General features: G+C 40.4%; 1 protein-coding gene across 2 annotated transcripts in view; it reads right to left on the reverse strand.

Annotated features, from left to right (window-relative positions):
- Nucleotides 1–3,033: 3,033 nt before the first annotated feature.
- The window catches only part of ELOVL5 (ELOVL fatty acid elongase 5), a 39,554-nt gene continuing 25,364 nt past the window's right edge, over nt 3,034–17,223 (reverse strand). For both annotated transcript variants that reach the window (XM_027898331.1, XM_027898329.1), the window contains exons 4-8: nt 10,898–10,975; nt 10,079–10,250; nt 8,415–8,539; nt 6,430–6,564; nt 3,034–4,954 (exon numbers count right to left, since the gene is read on the reverse strand). In XM_027898331.1, coding sequence (XP_027754132.1) covers nt 4,823–4,954; nt 6,430–6,564; nt 8,415–8,539; nt 10,079–10,250; nt 10,898–10,975 — 642 coding nt within the window. In that variant the 3' untranslated portion in view covers nt 3,034–4,822. The remainder of the gene's footprint in view (nt 4,955–6,429; nt 6,565–8,414; nt 8,540–10,078; nt 10,251–10,897; nt 10,976–17,223) is intronic.

Raw genomic sequence — 17,223 nt, forward strand, 5'->3', positions numbered from 1 at the left:
CATTCCTCCTTCTACTACAAATGGACTAATTAACAAATAAGACTTCCTCCCCCCCCACTTTTTTTTTTTCATAGTGGCAGCTATAAGTTGTTGAATAGATGATTCTCAAATATCTTTTTTTCTCTCCTCTTCAGTCATGTCCAACTAAAACTGGTGAAAACAGTTCAATTTCTGTTACTTGTGCCTAAAGGGGATTTACAGTAATCCCATCTCTTACTCCAGCCATCAAGGTCATGTGGTGGTTGTTGCTGTAGGGTTTGTAATCTTCCTTGGCATTGACAGTGCTTCCTGATGTTGTCATCTCCAAATATTGCAAATAGTTCTACTTTTCATACCAGGTTCTGTCTTAAAGACAGCATTTATAATGGGTTCTGTTCAGGCTGAAAGCATTGAGACAAACCAACTGCTCAGCAGTTTGACCTTGCTTGTCCATGGATTCTGTTGCTGGTCACCCACACTCAGTGTCCTCTGCTCATGTGCTGTACTGAAACTGAGAAACTTATGGACCCCTTTTGGTATATCTTTTTATTTAAATTAAATGGATTAAAAGTCGAAAATTGAATTCAAGTTTGCTTTTATAAGTCAGTTCTTGAAACATCCTGATGAATACAACTAATCACCTTCCTTGGTTCAGTAATTCTTGGCAAGAGGATGACAGTGACAATATAAGTTAAACTTCTGTATCAGTGTAACTCTAAGCCACATTTCTCTAACAAGATCTCTATCTATATTTTATCATCTCCTGCACTGCCTTGAAGGGATTCCCAGCAGAACCCACATTCAAAGTAATTTAACCTCCAATTTTATTTATACTTCTTTTCAGCATCCAGCTTACTTTTACATCCCTTTTTTTTAATAATGCATACCTTTTAACAATATACATTCCAGTCTCATGCAAGAGACACACATTTTATCAACTTACACCTCAATACAGCTAACCAAATATCAAAGGCAGAAGCAGCCCCCAGAACAGCTCTCCATTAGGTTTGGGGCTTTGGGGGTTTCTTTGCCCCAGTTTTGGTGGTAAAGTCCTACCAGAAGCTACAACACTTACTTAGCACCTGCCTTGCATCAAGTAAAATACACAATCAACCGCAACGACTCCCAGAGTTTTCTCTGCTTTTTTTCTTCTGCCAAGTCAGGAATCCCAGTGCCCGAGTGATCCCAGCCCCGGGGGTGGCTTGCACATCTGTGACACAGCACTTGGGGTCTTCACACCAGGACCACCCTAGGAAAAGCTGTGTTCTGGGCATTTAGGCTGTGAATGGGATAAATAGACTTAATAAAAGCTTAACATTTCTCTCTCCATCACTCAGGCTATAGGGCCTGAGTGTAATGTAATGGCCAGTCTCTTCGCGAACGAAGAACCGGGGAAGGTCTTTCCACCTTCCAGCCTGCGCATTGGATTTTTTAGGTGAGACACAGTGTGCGCGGAACTGAGCCCACCCTTTAATCCTGAGGTTCATCTGCCGGGGCCAAGCGCGATTGGACGGTGGCAGCGAGGTCCTCAGGACGTAGATGGATTGCCTTACAGGGCTAGCGAGCTCCATCTGCCCGGGGAGTGTCCTAACCGGGAATCGAACCCGGATCTCAGCGTTGACAACGCTGTGGTTTAGCCACTGCACCACCAGGGACACTCAGGGCCTGAGTACAGGGAGGGATTTGCTCAACTCATGAGCTGCAGAGGATCTTAACAGTTTGAAGCTTGGTCATTCACCCTGCAAATAGCTACTGAACCACCTCTTCTCCTCAGCTAACTTTACCTGAAGGCTTTTCAACCCCTTTGTCATCAGTTGGTCTTTTTTCATCTCTCCAGCCTTTACAACATAGAAAGTCCTTTCTGAGGACTCTTTCATAATCCCAAGCACCAATCACAGCTGTATCTGTTAGGAAAACTGCAGGTGATCAGGCTGTTACCAACTCCAGGTCAGGTAATGCACTAGAAGCTCAGCCAGGTGACCCAAGGCTCCAGCCTCGATCCATCAGTTATGGTAAGGTGATGTCTGATCTAAGAGTGTAGAAGAGCAGGCAGGAGCCACATTCTTTCCCGTGCAGGTGTGAACACTACTGATGCTACACAAGTTCCCAAGATCACATCTCCTGCCAATTTTAGCCAAAGTCAGTGGGTCTATATGGTGCAAAACAATGATAAAGCCATCATGTTTTAGCACTGACCTTGAAGGCGAGGTTTGGAGGCAGCAGCCCCATCTCCTCTGGCACATTGGGGAAGGCCAGCTTGGTGCTGTGGCTTCTGCCTTCCAGGTATTTCCTCTAGATTTGGCTTATCATCTAAAGAATGGCACCTTACTGAACCTTGCTTAGAAAAAACACTCAATTTCAAAGATGCATTGGCATGTGAAGAAGAGGAAACTGTCTTAGCAACCATCTCAGGCATTCAGAGCACCCTCCCAGAGGAGACCAGCCTAGCATGAAAGCTCTGAGCCCTTCACATGAAGTGTAAAACTCTTTTCCCTGGTCTACAATTCTTGTTTTAAGAGCCTGCAAGTGAGAAGCAGACAGCTACATGAGTAGTTCTGTTTTACCAAGTCCATCACCAGCCTATCTGAGATTGTTGCAGTGTCCTGATTAAACACTCAAGTTGGAGAGGGCTCCAAAACAATCACTTAAGGCCAAGGGGAGCTATAGGGAAATTGCATTCTGAAGAGGGATAGGGAAATCTCCATTCTGGAGAGAGGTATTATTCCCATTTTATAGACAGGACAGCTGAGGCAGAAAGTCCCTCTCAGACACATCAAGCTTTGCACCTGGCACTCATCATCTTGGAACTATTTGGGCTGCTCTGCATTCAATGAGTCAGTAATCCCAGGGGGAGGTTTAATTCATCACACGGACCAGTATTTCTGCAGCCAGGCAAGGGAATAGTGTTCAGTAACAGCCAAGGGTTTCTGTATAGAATTTGTTACCAAATTTGTGGTACTCTAAACATCTCTGAATATCTGCAGCTGTTCTTCATCCTGGTGACACAGGATGGGGCAATGCATTAAATCTGTACAAACCCACAGAATTCAGGCAGAGATCATCAAAAGTGTTTTAATGATTAAACCATGTCAAACATTAACAATGAAGTATATTCAGACGAGCCAAGGGTTTATTTCTAGCACATTTAGACAGCCTATTTTGAACATTATAGCTGCTGTACTGAGCTATGTAAAGACTCTGCAAACCAGTACCTAGAAATGAAGACACACGCACAAGCTTTGATAATGTAAACATAAAAGACACTGTCTCCTTCAAAACAAGGAATGAAAACCCACAAGGCTAATAGAACTTATTAATTCCTTAAGAGATGTGCAAAAATTTTAAAAAAGATTTAAAAACAATTAAACATGTTAAAACTGGCATTTATATAAATATCAAAAAAACAAATAGTTAAACTTGAGCAATGACCAGCAGAATGTCTTGCACAATTCAGTTTTTCAGAGCTTAATGAATAAAATACTCGTAAGCCAAACTCCACCATGGCAGATACCAGAATGCCAGCAACAGATACTGGCTTTGCAACTGACTCCTCATATGTGCAAGGCAAGATTTTACAAGAAGGAGTAACTTTAACCAGCACTCAAACCAAATCCTCAGATAACAAGCCAAAACATTACCAGTGATATACACAACTCACATTACAGAAACAGACATTTCCAGCACATTTCAGTAACATTTAAAAAACATTAGGTATGACTTAAACTGTTTAAACTCGCTTGTTTGGGAAAAATAACACCTTTGTGTTAGGCACATTTTAAAAGTGAACATATGCTACATGAAGAACAGTTCAGATACCAACTTAAATACAGACAATTCCATCGGAAAAGCATCTTTCTGTCTCCTCTTTTAAATACGCCTTTGGATATGTCACAGACTTCAACAGTAGCTGCTAAAACGTGGATATGGCTATGGTAATAACACTTGAAACTCTGCCAGTTTCATATTAAAAATCACTCTTCATTTAGCATTTAAGAATTCTCAGAAATAAGAAAGGAGGGGGAAAAAAGAAAAAAAAAGTGAAAAGAATAGATGGGTCCACCCTGTATATGCTCTAAACCTTAGAGACAATATTTAAATCTTACTGGACTGTGTAAGCGCCAATTACTTTTACATCAGTGACATACTTCAAATAAAAAAATAAGATCTATTAAAAAGGTAAAATAACTTTTCCATCTGGTTTGTGACTGTTTAGTCAAAGCCAAATATACAAAACTAAATGTGCCATTTCCAATTTCACTGTATCGAGTAAGAGATACGTAACATTGTGTATCACATACAGAACAGTAAAATGATCAATGGATTCTTCTAAATGACTTTTTAATAAAAAGTCAGTCAACTGAAAAGTTGAAACCCTAATTTTTAAACCAGTAATAAGCTTTGGGCCCTGCTTTTTAATTTAAGGCATGTGTGTTTATCTACTGAAACCAGCATCATACAAATTACCTCTACAATCACATGCATGATCTATTGTAAAAAAAAATGGAGGTTTAGATTACAGTGTTTTCAAATTGTGACTCATAATTCAGCACCTATCATATTGACTAGTAAGGCAACAGCAGTGTTGGATAATATGGTAATACTCCCTTCCACAGTCTATAGCAGGGTCAGTGACAGCCCAGAATTATTTTTAAACTTTAACCTACTTTTATGTTCTGTATACAGTTTCTAGGGTGTTTGCACTGGTTAAGTCCTACATAAATCACACTATTCTAGGCAGGAATAGTTACAGTAGCCATTAGAGTATTAGTGCACAACTCTCATTGTGCTTACAATCAGATGATTTTGTTGTTGGGGTTATCAAAATGGTTTTTCAGTTTGGTCTTCAATCCTTCCTTTGTTTCCTTTGTTTCACATTGTTCTCAAGGGAAGAAAAGCTGTTTGTGTACCCGTTTGCAGTGGCAGTAGAGCCGTTCTGATACTCTTTCCTCCTCGAGGATGCCTTCTTGTTGTAAGTCTAGAATATAGGGAAAGACACATGGTTTTGCTTAATTAGATATAAATAACCACTTCTTCAGAGTAACTCTAGAAACACAAAAGTAAACTCGCATTCATCACTTTTTAAGACCTTGTGCCGGTGGTAGAGTCTAACAAGCTCTACCACTTCTTGTGTATGAAACTATACTATGCCTTCATTCATCACAGCAAAAGAATTAGTTCACTTGAAAAGAAAAAGGCTTGGCAGTATGATGCTAGTGTTATGTTAATTGTAAATTAGGAACAAGGGAAGCGAATTTATGAGCAGACTGCGGCACAAGAATATACTCAAAACAAGTAGTGAGGAAGGAGGTTTGAGGCACTGCAGGTGACAGTACGTTGAACACAGCCAGAGCAAGAAGTAGGTAAACAAGAACAATGAGGGAAGTTCACAGATGAAATGGGAAAGGACTTTCCACTGGCCAACATGAGAATCAAAAAACTAACAGGATATGGGGGACTTTGTCCAAACAAAATAGAGAAAATATATACATTGATTAGTTTTTTCAGAGGGGCTCAGTTGCCTGACAAGAGCACATTTCCCAGAATTTCTGTGTGTGAAAGGAAGTTAAATGGTTAAAAGTTACAATATGAGTAAAATTTAGGAAGAAAGTTGAGTAATATTTGGAATATACTATAATGTTTAATTAGCATGTTCATATGCAGCAAGTGATAGGAATCATGGGACTGATTTTAAGTATTAGCAAAAGATCAGATGGGAAAGCCTGCAGTGTTTCCCTCCATGAATCATTCTTACCAGAACCACAATGCTCAAATCTCTCAAAAGACATTTAAAACATGCAACAGAGTTAGCTTGTTTGGAGATGGCAGGCTGTGCTGGTTTGATTTTCTGAAGATGGGTGCATCTTTGTACAGAGCCCAATTATGAACTGCTCAGAACAACACATACCAAGTCTGGATCTGTTCAGACATGAAATCAGCTTTGTAGAAACACAACTCAAAACACTAATTTTCCATATGAAAATTCCAAAATATAAACAAATGCCTGTAAAGGTGAAGCAGAACCAGATTTCCTTATGTTGGGAGTTTAGGAAGTTTCCCTGGACATAAACCAAGAATTTCCCCTTGTAAAAGCAGTCATGAACAATTCCTTCAGGTGCTTCACAGGTTCACATGCTATGGGTTTATTTCAGAGTGGAAAGCTGCTTCTTTCATAAAGCTCTTCCTCTCCCTATCTGCAGTTAAAATTGCATTAGTAAGCCACTTTTGTGTGCCACTCTGCTTGCTGAAATTACTAATAATTCCGAATTGCAGATACAAAACATCAGAAGATCTGAAAGTGAAGAGCAGATCAGCAAGTGGAATACTTTAAGAACCATGTGCATGTTAGTGAAGATAGCAAAAGGACATTTCAAGCATATCTTTCTGTAAACAGCTTTCCAGAGAGATACTGCCAGCAGAATGCCAGAAAGAGTTGACAAATATTATTTTTACCTGAATATAGAAATTTGTGAAGAGGATAATCAAAGAAATCATATAAGAAATCTGAAAATACAGCCACCCCTGAGGAAATGCACATGGCCAAACAACACCACAGCTGGTCTGGAAGATTGTCAGGACGAACTGAATCTGGGGAGAGAAAAAAAAAAAAAGAGAGATGGACCACATTAATGGAAGGAGGGAAAAAAAAACATTATAGTGACCAAGATCTCAACAGGTATTTCTAAATCAAGTAAAAAATATGTAATACTGCATTTAACAAGTTCATCTTCTCTGTAAACCTGAGTTAGCAGACATTCTGGTTGTAGTATTCTGTTTTTCAAGCCTGTTTATTTTATTTATATTGTTCCATTTTAGAACAGTAAAGTAAGTAATGTAAAACTGACTTATAGATATCATAAGGAACAAGACCACTGCCTTCCTAGTGACAGCTCAATGGGGTTTGACTCTACTATTCTAACAAAGTAGATCTGCATCTCACTGCTTCAGTTGCAAAAGATCTGGGGTCACTTGGTCTACACACAGACAATGCAAATCTTTCCCACAGACAGGAATTGTCTGGCATATGGCTCCAGTGGAAGAAATTTTGTGGTAAAAGACTGCAGGGAAGCTGGGGAGTCAGGAAGGAGGATTGGGATCCAATTATCTACAATTATCTCTTTTGGAAAAACAGAGTTTGGGCTTAAGTGCTGCAGAGGGCCTTAAGCAAAATTCATCCTTACATGAAGGCTACCAGATTAGGGAATGTTTATTTAAAAAGGGAAATACTGTTTGTTCTGCTCTGCTATTTTGCAGCTCTAACAGCTATGCATGAAGAGCAGGCAAGGAAGTGAGAGCAGCTTTGACAATAGCCAGGGGAGCAACTGAAGCACTGAGACACTGCACTCTGTAGCACTTGAACAACCAGGATGAAGAATAGAGCCTAAATCTGGAAGGAAAAACAAAAACAAACCCCAAACCAAGGCAACTGCCCCATCTGTCCCAGGAAAAAATGAGCCCACAGCTACAACACTTGGCCATCCTTCAGGAAGGAGAGAATAAAGATGTTAAGAATCAACACTTGAATTGCTGGCAGCAAATGTTATTAATCATCACCAGGAATGTTATTAAAACTATTCACAACTCTGAGAGGGTGCTAAGAGAGGATGGGTGGGAGGAAGATAACAGAAAAGTCTATCTCTCAGCTTCAGTTTCCTCCCCTACAAAATGGAGAAAACACAGCACCACTGCACATTTCCCTGTGGTATTCTGACACATTGTACACATGAAAACCTGGTTCTCGTGCAGTATCACTACAACATGTGCCATAGTGCTTAATTTCACTGCTCTTTTCAGCTCCAGTACACAGCATTCAGGCTTCATCACTGTACACAGGGGAAACAATGCAAATGGATACAAGGAGTCCAACACAGAACTACAAGAGAAAAAAATCTGCCCATTTAAAGTGCAGAAAGAGAGCAGAAATATTGAATAGTTTTTAATAAACCATTTGCAACTGCATGCAAAAGTGAGACAGGAAAGGCATTGTCCCACAGGACTAGAATGGGCCTTGTTAGTAGTGGACTGCATTGCACTCAGTTTCTGGTCTGTCATCAGCCTGACCAACCAAGCACAGGGGAGAGCACATTAGCTCAAGGGGCCTTGGAAGAAAAACTTCTCCCTCCTTCCTGGCTACTGAGTCCCAGAAAACCCAGCACCATAACTCCCAAATACATCTAGCCATACATGGTGAGGTGAAGACCCCACCAATCTCAGCCCTGATTCATGTACACTATCAGTCCCCAGCTCCCCACGGTCCTGAAAATAGAGCAAATGAACGTGCAGGAACGGGATTTCTATGGTGATTTGAGCACTACAGGATGCAGGAGGTATGAGCCCTCATTATCCCTTCTTCTACTCCCTTCCAAAATTTCCTAACTCAGTAAAGACAAAAAGTGCTGAAGACAAAGTGCTGAAGCACTGAAGAGCAAATCACTCACCAGCTGCCCCTGAGTGATGTACTTCTTCCACCACAGATAAGGACGCATTGCTGGAACAGCAGACAGTCCGTAGTAGGAGTACATGAGGACATGGATAAAGCTGTTCAGTGTGGCACCAAAGTAAGCTAAAAAAAGGGCAAGGGAAGAAGAAAGTACACTGCATTATCAGGAAGGAACATGCTGTTTCATGGAACCTACAAAAATAACAAGTTCAAAATGTTACTATTTAAAATATGATTTCTCTTAGAAGAAAAGCAAGAAGGTTCAGGGTTTTTTTTTCCACTTTGATTTTTATTCTGCTCACCCAATATATTAGCTGAGCTGCTTTGCAGTTGTGCACTTTATACCAGTCTTCTGGTTTGTTTCCTCAAGTCACTCTTTTTTACATCTACATTATGGTTTCTCAAGAGAACTAAGGAAGCTGGTAAAAAGGAGGCACACTCACATACCCAAGAATTGACAACTTCACCCATCTACTTTTAGGCTTATTTCATTCCTTCCAGACGGAAGCCTATTTTGTCATTTATAGCAAAAAGCAACAGATATCTTCAGAAACATCAAGTTAGCCATTTTATTGGTCCTTGCTTACAGCACCTTTAGTCATTAAAAAAAACTTTTAGCTTAACACTGAACTGCTCAGAACAGTGATGACCAAGCAGAACAAAAAGCTTGGAAGAAAAACAGATGACTAGAAGTAGCACAAAAGTATTTTCAAGACCACACAAACACAAGATAGACTCTTAAGTGTCTGCATTTTTGCCTGCTATATAAACAGGGACTGACTTCCTTGAAGCAGAATATGTTTCCAGACGCACACTTTTTATAAGTTCAGCATTACTCACTGTTGTGCTGACAACACAAAACAAATACGGGTTTCTATGTCGTTTGGCTCAGAGAGCAGACTCCTGAGGAATGCAGCCTCTTGGTCTGCACTGCCAGTAGTTCACAGCCATGGGATTTGAAAAGGTTTCTCTTGGAGGGAGTGTTCAACAGTCAGTATCTCTAAACTGCAAATCTGAACCACAGGTAGGTAATGCTAATGCAGTTAGGAAACTAGATACCAGCTAAACAGAATGAAAGTAGAGAATCAAAGCCAGACTGCCAGAGGTTAGCAGGATTTAGACAAGACAAACATGAAAATCTTCAACCTAAACTGCATTTGGTCATGTTCATTAGTGCTCAGGGAACAAGATTTTAATTTAAATCACTTGTTATGCCTAGTGGTATAATGAGATTAAATTAAGAAAGGAACATCTCAAGTGAACTTGACAGATACAAGGACAAGTATCACTATTAGTCATCTTGCTGCTGAAACAAACTTCTGGTACTGACTTCAAAAAGAGTATTGTTTCTTTAGAGGGTCTGCAACTATCACAAAAACAGAGAGAGCAAGGTTGACAGGTATCTGACCTGGGCTACTGCAGCTCATAAAGGCCCCTCTGCCACACAAATTCTTTAAACTACACAAGACATTCCTTTTCTAGATGCTGTGCTGGCAGTTTATTGCCTGCAACTATCTCCAATAGTTGCAATTCAGCAAAGCAGCTTAATATGGGACAGAACAAATCCTGCAGCTGAAGGGACCAGAGATGTTTGGTTTGACCAAAAGAAAACCAAAACGACGCCCACGTTGCAAATGTTCCCCACCATAACCCAGTACTTACAGTGACCACAAGGCACCCAGTTCATAACAAACCACCAGATGTTCAGCATTGTTGCATGGTGGTAGACATGCAGAACAGTGATCTGATGATTATTTTTCCTCAAAATGAAAAAGAAGGTATCCATGAACTCAATGAGTTTGGAGAAATAGTACCACCAGAGGACACGTATGATCTAGAAAGGAGGAAACAAGTTTTAGAAGCATTGCACATTGTGGGGGATTTCAACCCTTCTGCTACCTAAGTAATTAAAATCCAGATTCTGTCCTGCACTACTTGGATTGAAGACACTGCTAGGATCTTCCATAATGCTTCTGACTCAGGTCTCCCTGAAGGAGATCCAGGTACAAACCCATAGCTACAGCTGAAAACAGGATGACAAAGACTGTTTTATGAGGCTGTTGCTGCGCACCTGGAGTGTCCTGGGAGAAACAAGAAAATATTTAACTAGAGCTGGTGCTACAGTGCTCTCTGTAAAGGAGAGGTCAGAAGCGTGACCAGAAGTCATCACATCTCAGAAAGAGAAGGAGAGTCACAACACACAGCTGGACACAGTCTGAAGACCAGGTCCTTGTGTCTTGACCTGGGAACGCTTGAAAATTTACACATAATTACTTACCAAAATACCAACCATGAATATATTGTATGATTATTGTAATATTAACTATTATGTTTGACAGTGCACTGTCCATTGTACTGCAAAAGGAGGAAAACAAGCATATAGTTCAAGCAAAACCTGCATAATCAATACTGTTATGCTCTTCACTTACACTAAGGTAGACAATTTGAAATGTTACCAGCTCTAAGTCTCGATTATGGTACCTTCATATCAGCTTCTCCTCCACTGTGTGTATCCTGACAGAAGAAATTGTATCCTCCTTCCAACACTCCTGTCACCAGCTGAGCAAATAATAATAATAAAAAAAAAAGTTATTTAGGGAGAAGGCTGAAACCCATGGCACCTTTAAACCTCCACTGCAGCTCTACCCAGATATCTGGTGTTGAGAGATTCATGGGCACAAGTGTGGCACCAGGTTGAATTCAAGTTCCAACCAGTGATACAATCACAGTGGGGGGTGAATTAACAAATTCTTCCTATTGATGTTCACCAGAATAAAAATAGGAGGTAGCATCTTATGCCCACTTATCCCACACAGATTCTCAAGAATTCTCCTTCTGGGCTGATGATCTCATTGTTGGAGAAAGTGATCAATCAAACTGAAGTACATATATGTTTCTTCTGATTATTTTTGGAAATAAAAAGACATATTTTTAAGAAATTTTATACACAGAGATGTGACTATAATTTTTTAAACCATGTAACAGCAAATCTTCAGCTTTGCTGTCTTTAACAGCCAACAACGGATGTTTCACTGCATTGCGATTCTTCAAGATCTTTTTGAGCAATTCATTCACGCCAAGCACATTTTACATCCTTCCCAGTATAAGTGACTTCTCCTTCCCAGAATAAGTGACTTCCTCGGCAGGATATGCCTGACTTCCTGGCATAACAAATAACACCTCAAACAAAACGGAATTATTTTAAATAAGAGTAACGACCAGCTATTAGTCACGAGAGGATGACGAGGTGCCTGCTGCAGTGGGGCTGGCTGAAGTCTCCAGAGAAGCAAGATGCAAGCTTGTTCACATCTCATCCTTTCATGGGTGGGAGATGGAGCGACAGGTTGAGGGTGGAATGAGACGAGAGAGCAGGTGGAAGGAAACAAGCAAGCTCCCTTTAATATCTCAGCAGAAGGGATCAGTGGACCTTGTTTATAAAGATCTTTTTCCTCTTTTGAATAGAATGAAGAGAGGAGTAACAACTTTAGATGACTCCTAAGTGGAAAAAAAAGAATTGCTAGGTATCCCAAAAAGAACATCTGAAAGGCAGGGACAGATAGGTTGGGCAGATATCCTGCACAAGCAAGCTGTCTGTTTTTGGCCTTTTCTATTCTCCTGCAGGATAAAAAACACCTTTGCAAAGCTACTGTGGAAACACCTTGTACCATAAGTCATTTTAAATGATCACTTGATTAAAAGACTACAGAAACTACTATGACTAAATGCTGCTCAGAACTGTGAACAGGAAGCTAATTTTAAAAGGTACAATAAAGATTATCACTTAAATGATCTACCTTTCCCTAATGTTACTTCTTTCATGCCTCATTTTCCCCCTAAATTAGCTTTTAAAATACCCAGTTACCCTAGGTCATTACTTCTGACCTTCTGAGACAAAATTATTACTGCTATTTAGGGGGAGAAAAATTACATCTAATTATATCATAACATATAGACTTGGAATTATCTCCAGTATTAGAGATAAATCAATAGCACCCAGCCACAGCCAGAGCAGGGCAGCCATGCACATCAACAACCCAGGCAGTTTCTGTACCCAAGCAGCAAAGGGAGGCAGCCATGGAAGGACTCCTCTTCCAGCCATAAGGCAGGCATGGCTGTGCAAAGGACACCAGTTTAAAAGTGGTACCTTGCTAAAGGACCAGCTATGTCCTGGAACAAGCTTTGCACCAAGCCACTCTCAGGGCACTGAGGGAACGACTGTGGCCTTGCGAGTGCCCACCCGTCCCTCAGACAGAAGACCACATTGTGCTGTGATTGTGTTGTTAAGAGCTTACAGATGTTTTCAAACAGTTCTCATAGTTCAAGGAAGTGTTACAAATAGAAGGATAATCACAATATTTGCAGAAGGAACTAATTTGGTAAAAAGCTGCTAAAGCTGCCCATGATCTGCTGGTGCTGCCCATAAACCTTGGTCAGTGCCACATGCAACATGTAAATAATCTTTTCCCCCGGTTACCCAGCTGCTCCTTTGCCTGGCACCACTATTTCTTGCACCCACAGTACTTGCAGCACATGCTGGAAGGTTCAGAAAACAAAACCAATGGGTCACTCTGAGACCTGATCACGAATGGCCCCCAGATGGCTCCATTATGCACAGCCCCAGGGAGCTGCTTACCTGCCACCACAGAAGCAATAACAGGGGTCAGAAATTGCCAGCTAGTGCATTCAAGTCCTTGCTCATGCTTATTGTGGTCTGCTTCCTCGATGGCTGTAATTTCCAAGCCCTTCTTACAGCCACTGTACAGCAGGTCTGAAACTTGTCCAGCAAGTCTGAAACTTTTCCAGCAACAGGCTGGTGGCTCCTCAGCCAACCCAGCCTTGAGACAACCTTTCCCTGCCTGCTGTCCCAAGGAAGTCCTTCATCTCCAGGTTGGCAGGAGTCCTGGCTTGCTAATGGCACCACTGATGCACAACCACAGGCATATCTTCTCTCAAGAAATTAACTTGTCCAGAAAAGGCCAACTATAACTATTTTCACCAGAGTGCATGGTTTCTAAATAGAATAAAAAGAGACAGCTCCTTAATAAGCCAATTAATATGGCACTCAATGTTAAGTCCCTCAGCTCAGGGGAAAACCCTGCAGCTTGAGGTCACTTTTGTGCTCAAGTAACTCACATTTTCTTCCCCTGCACTGAAATCTTTTTTTCATATGGCTTTCATTTTGTAATTCCAGTGCTGAATTCTTTAAAACACTATGGGCACATGCTATTTCTATCAACTCTGCTATCAAAATAAACCAACACACCAACACCAGCACAGTAACACCGGTCTAACTGGGCTGTATGAGAGGTGCTATTGGGGAGGATTTTGTTTTTTCTTGTGATAAAACTGAAGTCTGACACTGACTGGAGTGGGGGAGATAAGGTGCTCAGCACTGCATCATGCTGTCAAGGCGTGATGGGTTTACAAGCTTCAAAATACAGCCTGTATTACAGTGAGGAGAAACAAAGTTCACATCTCTGATCAAAGAAAGCAAATGCCTACAGAGATATGGAATTTTATCTTTACGTGAACGCAGTCACTCCAGGACAGAGATAAGGGCTTCAGGATGGTAGAGAAAGAAAGGGGAGAGGAAAGAGCAGCCCAGCTGCCACCTGTGGCTCACATGCCACAGCACTTCTTCACAGAGCCCCCTCCTTCCTAAAACAGGGTGCAGATCCTATGATGCTTTTCATACAGGATATGCAAACCTCCCTCATCAGGAAAATCCAAGACATTTCACAGATTGATTCAGAGGGAATTAATTTTTCAGATGAATTAAAAAAGACAGCAAAGAGATCCGTTAAGAAAGTGAGCCCTCATCACTGACCAGTAGTACAGGAGTGACAAGCCAGCCTGCAGGAAACTCTCCCTGCTCCAGATCTGCCTTGCCTTTTATACTGTCTGGGACAAGTGCAGTCCACTACTCAGTTCTGCTAGTATCAAAACCTGCTCACTAAATATCCAAATAAGTTATAGCAAGTACACACAGAAACTACTAGGAATTCCAAATAAGAGGTCTAAGGTTCCTAATGATTTGAGAACAAGGTTGAATTATTTTACATCAGTAGGCCAAATAGTACAACAACACAATACCTAGAATTACACAAATCCTACAATGCAAAATTTCCCCATGTTATTGTTTACCAACACTCAGAGGTAAAGGTCAGAAAACCAAGCAGCTTATCCTTTTCATCCTAGATGGGAGGATGCCCCACTTTAGCATCTTGTTTTGGTCATATAATATGTAAATTAAGCTGTGATGCTATGATTCATGACCTGAATCACCGCAGCTGTAACTCAGGAAAAACTCCAAAGCAGGGTTTCAGGTGTATTGTATACAAGCTATTAAAGCAACTTCTTTTCAGACAGAGTAGTAAAAAAGTTTATAAATGATGACATTTATGACCTTCCTCACAGTAGGACTGAAAAAAACTTATAACAACTGAAACTCAAAATGACAAGAAGAACAAGAACAGGGAGTTATATACATGTTTTGAATGCTGCTCATCACCATTTTATCTTAAAAGCGAGTAAGTGTACTGTACAGTGCTACTGATACATGGCTAATCCTTTAAAGCCAAATTTCCAAGATGGAAGAGATCCAAGCAACGGTATCATATGCCGTGCACCAACACAGGTAAATGCGTAGGCACTTCAGCTTGAGAACGTACCTCGAGGTGCAACAACACGATTTTTTCCCTACAGCCTTTGGCTCTCTCCCTGCAAACATCAAGCAGTGTGGTGTTATGTCAGAACAGGACACTGCTTTGCAGCATTTTTAGGGGATCAGTACCTTGTGGCAGAGCACTGCTTGCCCTCACATGGGAAGCAAGTGCTGCCAACCCCATTTCACTGCAACTGTCATGAGCTTAATAGTCTTCATAATGCTCTAGCTTCGTGTATGCCCATTTATAAGGAGAACAATACTAATGAACACTTCCATATGGATAATGTTAAATTCAGAGCAACACTCGCTTTGATGTAAAGCGTTTCATTATATAGGAAGGAGGATCCTTAATATTCACTGTATTTTAGCTGCCTCATTGCTTCACATTATAAAAGCTATTCATCTGGTTACAAGTATGAGGACTTTGGCATATAATAATAAACAGTCCTTTCTTGGTAACCAAGTTCATTGTTAGCAAGAAAAAGGCTTTTATAAGACCAACAGTTCAGCTATTTTCTCTTGTTTAAATTTATCAGCAGGTTTTGTAACTTGGCAGAATGTTACAGTAATTTGGGAACTATAAGTATTATTCCTAATACTCAAGGAAAAAAGACTGGCTATCCTGAGAGTTTTATCCACACTTGGTACAACTGAGGGAAAGTCTAATGGCCAGTCTCTTCGCGAACGAAGAACCGGGGAAGGTCTTTCCACCTTCCAGCCTGCGCATTGGATTTTTTTTTTTTTTTTTTAGGTGAGACACAGTGTGCGCGGAACTGAGCCCACCCTTTAATCCTGAGGTTCATCTGCCGGGGCCAAGCACGCTTGGACAGTGGCAGTGAGGTCCTCAGGACGTAGATGGATTGCCTTATGGGCTAACGAGCTCCATCTGCCCATTAGAGGGAAAGTCTACACTTGTAGACTTTCAATAACGTAAATAAACAAGAGGTTAAAACAATAGATCATTATATAATTGTAAATAATATCTGCATAAAATAATGCAAATGTACATTGAAGTCCACATCAACACTAAAAATATACAAGTTAAATAGATCAACACACAATTTTTTCTGGATTATAACATCCTGTCAGGGAGGTTAGAAATGTAAGCACATCAAGAACACAAGATGTTCCAAGCACCTACTGAATCCAAAACTGCTCCCAACTGAACAATTAAGTATCTAAGTTCTCAATAACCCAACTCAGTAATTTTTGACTAGACGATTCACTCCACAGGAGAAACATTACATTTATATCACTTCATCTCAAAACACTCGCCTTGTAAAACACTGTAGAATTAATTAACTACAAACTTAAAGGACAACTACATCTCGTATATACAGGCCAAAAAAAAAAAAATGATTAGTAGTTTTAGCCCTAGCTTGTATTTGAAAAGAGCATATTGAAAGAATTGAAAAGAGGATGTTGACAATGAAATATCTCCTTACAGAAAGGAGAAATACATTGGTTAAAAGCAAGCCAGAGTATCCTGTACGTTAAAGTGACAAAGTCATTTTCTAACTGCGTTGTTATTTAGACTACCACAGTTCTTCATTTTCACTTGCATAAGAACATAGAGTTCTGAGTAAAAGCAGCTAAAGGGCTCTCTGGGACATGGAAAACTTTACACTGCCTAAATCCTTGCATTTTTATGAAAGAAAATATGTCCACAGAGAGTTCAATTCAGTTAGAAATATATTTGTATATTTAGATTTTAAGTTCCAAGAAACAGATGAATCATGACAACACTGTTTCAGCAACTTTTTTTTTTCCCAGCAAAACAAGAAGCATACAAAAGAAACTACTGCAAGCTTACAGAAACAGATGTGAGTAGTGTGTGCACGATTAAATACAAGTCAATAAAACACATTTCCCCATCTAGATCAAGCCACAGTTTAGCTATAAAGTATTTCGCACAATCTACCGGCACAATCACACTGAGCAAGACTTCTAAGCAAAAAGAAGTTACTGAAAGTGTAGCCAGGTTCACGATGAAAGATCAGGCCTTCATTTCCACTGAGAAAAGTGCATTTGAAACATTGCTAACCAAGGTCAGCAAGGATGTTTAAGGCAAGGTTTGTTTCACACCATCCTTAGAGGTAACATTACAACTACAGTTTTTTCCCCCACAGAAGTGACATTG

The sequence above is a fragment of the Empidonax traillii genome, unplaced genomic scaffold, assembly GCF_003031625.1.
Source record: "Empidonax traillii isolate 1590-97213 ecotype Southwest subspecies unplaced genomic scaffold, ASM303162v1 scaffold591:size1139884, whole genome shotgun sequence".
In the NCBI taxonomy this organism is placed as follows: Eukaryota; Metazoa; Chordata; class Aves; order Passeriformes; family Tyrannidae; genus Empidonax; species Empidonax traillii.